This window comes from Gambusia affinis, linkage group LG01, assembly GCF_019740435.1.
Source record: "Gambusia affinis linkage group LG01, SWU_Gaff_1.0, whole genome shotgun sequence".
Taxonomy (NCBI): Eukaryota; Metazoa; Chordata; class Actinopteri; order Cyprinodontiformes; family Poeciliidae; genus Gambusia; species Gambusia affinis.
The window spans coordinates 15,511,976-15,521,394 of NC_057868.1; the positions used below are offsets into that span (position 1 = coordinate 15,511,976).

The following is a 9,419-nucleotide window of genomic DNA, read 5'->3' on the forward strand; positions in this document are numbered from 1 at the left end:
CTGATTTAGCTTGACAGAACGTCTTCTCTCTCACTATGGTTACGGTAATCCAAATTCACCTGTCCCGCTGTTCCTGTCCGTGGCTGCCACAGCAACAAGTCTAACACTAGCGAGACGGAAACAGAGACTGGGAATACTTTTGTTGAATAAATTTAATAAACTATTTATTGTAACTTCTTTCAAGGTATTCTCCCTGATTTTCCTCTTTCGTAGCAATATAAACGGGGCTTCTCCAGCAATCATGAAATAATTATATCCTACAGTGTAATTCTTAAAGTGTTTGTAATGTGACAGTGAAATACTTTATTTTATTAGTGCGATGTTGCAAAAATATTTAGGGATATGCGTAAAAACATATTTCATTGTTGATGTTCACAAATATAAAGTCACGAGGCGCCATCTGGTGGAGAATCCGCAGTAAATGCAAAATTGCTGTACTGAAAGGTCTTTTGTCTTTATTCAAATTCAAAGAATATTAATAAATAAGAGTCAAATAAACATGTTTATTAATGCACAATATGAAGATGTAAACAGTGACATGTATAAAATGTTGAGTAATTATGCTAACAATTTTAATAAACATTGGCACATTCGTGGAATAAATCTAAGAGTCTAATGTTTCCAATCTGAAGTCTACTTCTTTAAAATCAAAATCAATCTACTGAAGTAAGACTAACAATAATATTCCAAAGCAAAAGTGCAGTTTTTTAGATCCTAAAAAACATTTAACTATTAAACAGATAAAGTTAAAAAGCAAAACTTCAGCCATGTCGGCTTTATTACTGAAAGCTGGTTAGAGCTTTAATGGTTATCAAACTTAAATCTAACAGTTATTCAAATCACAAACCCAGAGGTTTGTGGTGGAAAGCACTAAGCACAGTATTAAGAAGCAAACAAATGGCAGCGACAGAAAATATCTGTATCTTGGTGATCCACTGCTGCAGACGACATCGGCCGTTAAGCTTCCGTCTTGGACCGGGGTTTGGTTTTCAGAGCATCTGTTTGAGAAAAAAAGAAAAAAATTTTAGCCTTCCATGACCAAATTTGCACATATTTGTTCTGCCTTTAATGAACTGTCTCTCTTTAGAGAAAACGTCCATGTTTTACCACTGTTTGATTTAAATCGGTGTTGCTCGATTCCGGTCCGCAGGGAACACTGCCTTACATATTTTAAATGCCTCTGTTCCAGAACGCCTGATTTAAATCTCTGCATGCAATGTGCTACACCTACAAGTCAGTTATGTGGCAGAAGTGAAACACCTAAAATGTGCAGGGGCAGTGGACCCTGACGACTGGAACGGAGAGATTCTAAATCGGTGGTGTCCAAAGTCGGTCCTCGAGGGTTTTAGCCTGGAGAGAGAATAAAACTCCCCAGTTTAACCCACCTGGGTCAAATGATGGCTCATTAGAAGACCTAAGAAGAACGTTGACATGCTGAGGAAGTTGTTGCCACCACCAGGGAGAGAACTGAAACATGCAGGACGCCTGGCCTCGAGGACCCACTTTGGGCACCACTGCTCTAAATGAAGCTACATTTTTTTCCACCTACCATTATGACCTGTACTTGTATAACAGGGTACTATGCAAGGACAGCAATTGGCACCTGTACTTGTAAAGCACTTTATCGAGTGCAGAGTCATGCTTCCCACTACATTCAGTCATTCAGATGATGATGGGCAAGCAGCGGTCTGTCACCGGCAGACACCACGACTGAGGCAAACAAAGCTGGGGTCCTAACTGGCAACCCACCGGTAATGGGATACACTCCTACCTCCTGAGCCAGCGGTGCCCACGTTATTCCCATGATTCTTACATGAAAAAAAAAAGAAAACTAATTTAAACTTAATTTCATCTGTCTGCAGCTGATGGCAGTAGAAGAAAAGTCTTGCTGGAAGAGAATTCTGACGTAGAAAAAAAATATAATGAGGAGACTTTTCAATATTGATACTTCAGTTTATTGCTCACATTAAACACCTGTCAGACTCCTGAAGTTCCTCTGCAGCTATTAAATTTGTCTGAGAATCATCATTGCTTATTGTGTTGGAGTCCTCCAGTGCAAAATGGCCTTATGGCACCTTTGTCTTTGCCTTAAACCATGCAACACTGGTTCCACAACCATACAGTTCAGAGTGGACACGGGTTTATGACTGCATTGCGAGGTCGATCAGGGCTATAATAATGGTCAGGCTGTTTTAACCCGGGACGTTTCAGTTCATTTTGAGGAACGACAGCCATGTGGAATGAAAGGATGAGCTGAAAGGTTCTGTTATCTTACTTTGTCCACAGAGTGCAGTTCACCCCATTTGGGGAAAAGGATCCTTGCTGACAAGCTTCACACACCGTATCATGTCTGCTGGTTCCTGTTAAAACACAAACACAGTTTAACACAGAAACACACCAACATTTACGAATGCTTTTAAAATCCACGAATGAATTCAGACTCACCAGGTTGCTTTATTCTCTCTCCAGGCTTACAGACTGAATGTCTCTCTGCTGTGCTGCATCCTGTACTATCTGTTAAGCTTTTGCAGAAAAACCCACTTAGAACATCGCAAACCGTATCTGACGTTGATTTACAGTTCTGCTTCGCGAAGAGACCAAGCCCTAGAAAATAAAAGCGCTTGTTATGATTATTTAAAACGTTATCGAATGTCCTGTCTTTTCAGTTTCCCTGAACCCTTTCCACATGACTGCACCTGGGTCACAGGTGGCGCAGGAGAGACACTTCTTCAGTCCATTGGGTTGGTTCATGTAGGTTCCCGTCTCACAGGGGACGCAGCGTGTCCCTGACTCAGCAGTGCAGTCCCTGGCGACCACGGTTCCTGTAAGAATACAGCAGGAAAGTTATTTCACTAGTAGTAGATCTTCATCAGCTCAGGTATTTAAAACATGTAATCCATCATGTAGCTTTGAGACGTGAGGAGACTGCTATGTGTCCATGTCCTGTTAACGCAGTGGCAGAACTCTGGAAATGTTCTCAAAAAGGCCCCTTTACGCTGATAATAGGATGCTGTAATAATTCTAAATACCTTTCTACAGACACATCATTACGGGCTTTTATGTCTAATAATAAGACATGCTTTAAGTTTATATATGCAGCTGTTTCTTCTCCAGTGTTGGAAACTACTTTGCTATCAATCTTAAAGCATTAAGCTGACGATCCAGGCAATCTTTAGGGGTTTTGAAGATTCCTATACATTTCTATAGCTTTATAGCTATAAAACTAGTAGCTAAGATTATAGATAAGATTCCAAATAAAGTTAAAAAGAGACTGTCGTTTGAAATGGGGTCATACAGAGAACCTGTCCTAACACTAGTCAACATATTTCCTGCAGCAGACAACAGAGTAACATCTCTTGGGAAGCCAGCTATTGTTTTTGTCTGAGAAAATATTGTGGATGATTTTGTTATTTATAAGGGTCAAAGAGGAGAAAGGACATTCTTTTCAAAGACCTTGTAGTGCTGCTGCTTTGTTTTTTGTGTCTCTTTTCATGGCATGCTAATCGGTTGTGGTGCTTCAAATTTCTTTAAATAGGTTTTTCTTCCTTCCACTGTGTGGATCCTAAGCAGAGGGGGTAGAAATTAATTACTTTTACTCAGTTAATTGAGTAACTTTTTGAAAACTATTTTCTTCCAAGTAGTTTTACCGCACTGCAATATTTGCTTTCACTTGAGTAATACTCTATCTGCTATGTGTAAATTCACTGAATAAAGAAGAAAGAACAAATGTTTTAACCAAAACCTTAACAGATACAGACACAGTTATAGTTTGTCAAAATGAGAATAATTATTTTACTATAAGCTTTGTTGTTCTGATCTTCATATGTGTCTGAATCTGATGAGACTTTTGAAGGTGATAAAGATACAGTAATCTAAATATTGTCAGTGGTTTTATTGATAAAATAATAATTTGGAAAAGGTTTATTTTTCCTGGTATGATTTCTTGTTTTGTAATATATATTTCTAAAGAGTTTGTAATATATATCTATATATACATATATACACTCAACAAAAATATAAACGCAACACTTTTGTTTTTGGTCCCATTTTTCATGAGATGGACTCAAAGATCTAAACTTCATTCCAGATATACAATATTACCATTTCTTTCAAATGTTGTCCACAAATCTGTCTAAATGTTTGATAGTGAGCACTTCTGCTTTGCTGAGATAATCCATCCCACCTCACAGGTGTGCCACATCAAGATGCTGATCTGACATCATGATTAGTGCACAGGTGTACCCGCCACAGCTTTTTATGTGGCCCTCCAAATTTCAGACTAAACACTAAGCATGCTTAAATATTATGTTAACAATCAAATCAATGCAGCGTTTATCTGTTTACTGCCAAATTATATCAACCAGTCCCTCCAGTTTCTTGAGAATTATTATGGAAATTCACGATATTTGGTGAATTTTTGCGCTAAAACATAATTGGGAGTTTATTGCAGATTTTTCTCAAAAATTGTCAAAAACTTTCTTACTTGGACTAAACACCTGCCTCGGTTTTAATTGATGTCAAATTATTGTCCATGATCTATACAGTGAGTAATAGAAAGTGGCATATTTACCATCATAAATATGTGCAAATATTTCCAAATTAGCCCCACAAACACTTAGATATTTATTTGCAAACAACACAAAAAAAAGTTTCACAAAATCTTACTTTTTAAGGATTCGTTGATATTTTAACAGTTTGTAAACAGATTTTGTCAATACATTCTGGCACAACTGGCCCTTTAAGAGAATTCATGATCTTGATTTGGCCCAAAACCAAAATGAGTTTGACACCCCTGCTACAAAGCACTGCATGTTTTAAAATGCTTACGTTATTTTTACTACCAATGTCCCATTCCCGTCGCATTACCAATGGCGCTCTGTCCTAGTTTCTCTAACTACAGTTTACCAAGGCAACGTTCAATGTTCAGTGAGTGCTTTGTTCGACAGAAGTATGTAAACCACACAAAATGGCTCCGGAGTTTCGATTTTCCTTTTTGTTGTTGTTGTGTTATTCGTTTCTCTCGTACCTTCTTGGCACATGGGACAACATTGTCCATCGCTGGTTGGGTATTCTTTGTGTCTGCAGGTTGATGCTGGTTCAAACAAGGAAACGCCGACTACAAAAGAACGTCACAGCGGAAAGAAAGACTGCATTGAGTGTCTTCATCATCATATACGTTCAACTGTCTTATCGGACAGTCAGACTCACCTAACACGACCAACATAGAAAACATGTTACATCATGCACCGCTGATTTATATGTTTCTGATGAAATTTCTTGGCGTTCTCTTTTCTTAGAAATCCGACATAAATCTAACCCGTTTAACCTAGAAAAAAAGCTAGTTGCCAGATTTGTCTGAAAAACCTTCATTATAGAGTTCACTGTAAGCAGTTATTTGTGAAATGAGACCATATGTGGCCAGTTTTCTACTTGATCCGCAAGTGTTCTCTTTCCTTTTTTTTGCTTCCATCCTCGCATCTGTTTCCATCCAAGAAACAACAAAGTTTCGTTTAAAGTCTAAGATGAAGACCTTGATCCAAATGGAACATTTATCACATTATAGAGCCATCCGAAAACAACCAATGAAAAATAGCAATTCATGAAAAATATATAGAAAAGTTCATTAAATGCCACACAACATATGCCCATAAGGATCAAAATTAAAGCAATTTCTCGAGTGTTTATTAATTTATTATAGTGCGGTAATTACATTTATCTAACTGTAGAGAAACCAATCTGAATGAGCAACATCATCTCCGAGTTTAGCTTGTTTGCTCTCTTAACAGGTTTTTTTCAGTGATGTGACAGTTTATGTTTCTGACTAAACATCTACTTACATCCCCACACCCACCCTTCTGCTTCCTGCAGGGGAGCGCATTTCTTTCTTTCTTTTTTTTCTTCGCTTTATTGCCAACCAAAAACAGGCAGTTTATACAAACACTTTCAGGATGTGAGTGTGGCGGTTAAACATTATTATTCATACGAAGAATCCAACATTTTCCATTTGCCATCACACACAGCAAGACAGGTGACCCAAACCAAGAGATTGGAAAATAACTGAACAGTGACGTGCGGTGAGGTTCATAGCTGGTGAGGCACTGACGTCATCAGAATCAGATTTGCAAATAGATGCATAGATTGACAGTTTGAATTTTTTATTGCTTTTACTTCAATCTCTTAAGAACTTATGTTGTTGGTAGGCTTGTCTCTGCATATCTCTATTCTACGCCTGATGGCTTCTCTGCATCCTGAATCGTTTAGCCTAGCTCTGCTGTGCCTCACCTCAACCTGTTCTCTGCCGCTTATCGCTCATACACGCGTTACACAAACACAGTTTGTGACAAAAGCACTACATTATATTATATTAAGCTGTTATTGGAAATAAGATCACATATTAAATTTGTTTAAACCATTTTATTGACGCCAGACAGCAACATGCTCTTCCGCTTAGCGGCCAGCGCAGAGCCAGGGGTTGCAATCCAAGGTGAGGCAGAGTGCCTCGCTGAATAATAAGAAAATTCAGCGATTTTGAACACATAAAAATCGAAATTGGTGAAGCTACATGAAAAATAAATATTTTTTAGTACAAACCACCTGATGAATATAACAATTTAAATTACTTTATGATTATATATTTTCTTTCTTTCCATGATGGCTGATGAGCCCAAATAGCAGCTTCGTCGTTTCTCCATCCGCTGTGTTCCTTGGCTCCTCTCAAGACAGTGAGGTCCGACTGCAACGCAGCACTTCTACTTCAAGTGGCCTGAAGCTGATGACTCCAGTGGCCGCTTCCCGTTCCTTAATGGCCGGACAGTTAATCGTTTGATTTTACATACACATGCTTGAATTTTTATTGCATAAACACACAGAATAATGACATCAACTGAAGTCTTACTTTTAAATATATAGTAAAAGTTATTTCAAATAGGCATAAGGGCTGACATTTCGTTAAGAAAAGAATGTAGAAAGAATGTTAAAAACGCATATTGGTGCGGGGGAGAATTGCTTATATGGCAACCCAGCAGTGACGTTGTAAAGACAAAAAAAGAGAAGCAGCAAACAGGGTGCGGCAGACAGGATATTTAAAGGGGAAGTAGCCTATTATGTATTTTCTCGGAACATATTGCTATTTTGTAGCTCAATCAAGTGACTATGTTACCTTCACTTTAGTGCTTCATTTGTGAATAAAACTATACCGGAACGTAAATAGAGTAAATATGAGACAAAAGGTTAGCTCAGGCCAACACTGAAAAGTAAACACAACACCCGTGGGCGCTCAAGTGTGAAAAAACTAAACCAATTCATATTTCTACATTACTTTGAAATGCTTTATGTGTCATTTATGAATGTATTAAGTGCGTCTTACCTGTCTGTTGCCGCACTGCGATCAGGTGAAAAGGGAAGTAGCCTATTATGTATTTTCTCGAACATATTGCTATTTTGTAGCTCAATCAAGTGACTATGTTACCTTCACTTTAGTGCTTCATTTGTGAATAAAACTATACCGGAACGTAAATAGAGTAAATATGAGACAAAGGGTTAGCTCAGGCCAACACTGAAAAGTAAACACAACACCCGTGGGCGCTCAAGTGTGAAAAAACTAAACCAATTCATATTTCTACATTACTTTGAAATGCTTTATGTGTCATTTATGAATGTATTAAGTGCGTCTTACCTGTCTGTTGCCGCACTGCGATCAGGTGACGAAGCTGAAGTTGGTTTCCGATGTTCGCTTCCGATTCAGGAAATGACTAAAGGGCGATTCCACCTAATCTTTCTTCCGCATCTTTAATCTAGTCTAGTTAAAAAACTACAACACATAGACACTTCAAACTTGGACTGGATTATTCTGCTGTAATAGCAGAATATTTAGAACTATGTTTTGGATTTATCAAACCTTTTTCTGACTCGTGACACTTCAATAAAGGTTGAAACTTCAATCAAATTACTATTCATACTTGTTCCATGCAGATTTTTCCCCCCCAAAATTCATATTCAATTCTAATTCAAAACCACTTTCTCAATCCCAATGGGAAATTAAATGTTGATGTAACTGATTAATTCTTCAACGAGTTATTGTAGATGGCGCTGGCTGTTGGAAGGAAAGATCTTCTGCAGCGGTCTGTTAAGTGAAGTGAAGTTTTACAAATCAGAAAAAGGTTTCACAAGTCACAAACATCGCTTTAAATATTCTGCTATTGGAGCAGAATAATCCAGTCCAAGTTTGAAGTGTCTAGGTGTTGTAGTTTTTTAACTAGAGTAGATTAAAGATGCGGAAGGTAGTAAAATATTAGGTGGAATCGCTCTTTAGCCATTTCTCGAATCGGAAACCAAATTCAGCTTCGTGATCAGGCGCGTCTCCTCATCCCCGTCACTGCTCCTCACTTTCTTCATTCCTCACTTTCTTCATTCTTCACTTTCTTCATCACAAGAAAGTTCCTACAAAACACAGCAAGCTTTAAAAAAGGGTGCTCCAACAAAATAAACACAAGACGACACACAGCCATGAGAGATCATCACTGCATGGCGCAGCTCTTTTATTAACAATGCTTCGCAGAGACACATTTCTAGTGGTGCGCTCAGTCCATTGAAATGTCAGTCAAAGGCTCAGCCGACAGGACGAGGCCAGAGTTGATTTTATGCTGTGAAGCAGCAGCGAGCGGGGTCTGCTCCGATGCATTCTGTGAAACTTTTCCAGAGGTCAGTCATTGTTAATTATCATTATTAATTATTATGTGTTAAGTGGATCAGCAATGACAAAATAAGCATTACAATCACTAAAATTTCTAAGAAAATTGTATCCATCCATCCATTATTTTACACGCTTAACCCGAGTGGGACTGTAGAGGTGTTGGGTCTCCAGCGCTCAGGAAATTATTTATTCCCAGAAACGTTAAGTAGACTTTAACTATCTTTATTTTTTATTTATTTATTTATTTTTTTTGGTGTTTCAGAGCTGTTGACATTAGTTACTAAAAATATTTGATTAAATCCCCATCAAACTCAGTACCTCAGTTTTGGAAGATAATTCTACAGGTTGTTTTAGTTTTGGTTTTGTTTTTTTTACAGTGTATTTCGGGTTATTTACGCATCCAACCATTATTACTACATCGGTTGTTTGTCCAAACATTTTTATCGTTTGAAAAATATTTTTATATACATATATATATATATATATATATATAATCACATTTTCTTAGTATAAAATTACATAATCTGTCTTGTTTTCTCCACTACTCAGAATGAGGAGATTTAATGTTTCAGTCTCGGTATATGGAGTTTTTGATCTCCTAACTCCTAACTTTCAAAAACTCTTAACAGCAAACCAGAAAAGGGTTTCATACGAATTCCCAGTTGTTTTAAAAACGTGTTGTTCAAAAATATATTTTTGTACTAATAAACTAGACTGTTAACCAACA

At 37.6% G+C, this 9,419-nt stretch overlaps 1 protein-coding gene across 1 annotated transcript; it reads right to left on the reverse strand.

Annotated features, from left to right (window-relative positions):
• Positions 1 to 438: 438 nt before the first annotated feature.
• On the reverse strand, positions 439 to 6,128 carry LOC122820666 (tumor necrosis factor receptor superfamily member 14-like). The gene is made up of 6 exons (XM_044098264.1): positions 5,209 to 6,128; positions 5,027 to 5,116; positions 2,697 to 2,822; positions 2,446 to 2,604; positions 2,276 to 2,360; positions 439 to 998 (listed from the first exon to the last, which is right to left on the reverse strand). Exons 1-6 carry the CDS (start codon positions 5,231 to 5,233, stop codon positions 824 to 826), a joined length of 660 nt encoding a protein of 219 aa, XP_043954199.1. The 5' UTR covers positions 5,234 to 6,128; the 3' UTR covers positions 439 to 823.
• Between the last annotated feature and the right edge of the window lie 3,291 nt (positions 6,129 to 9,419).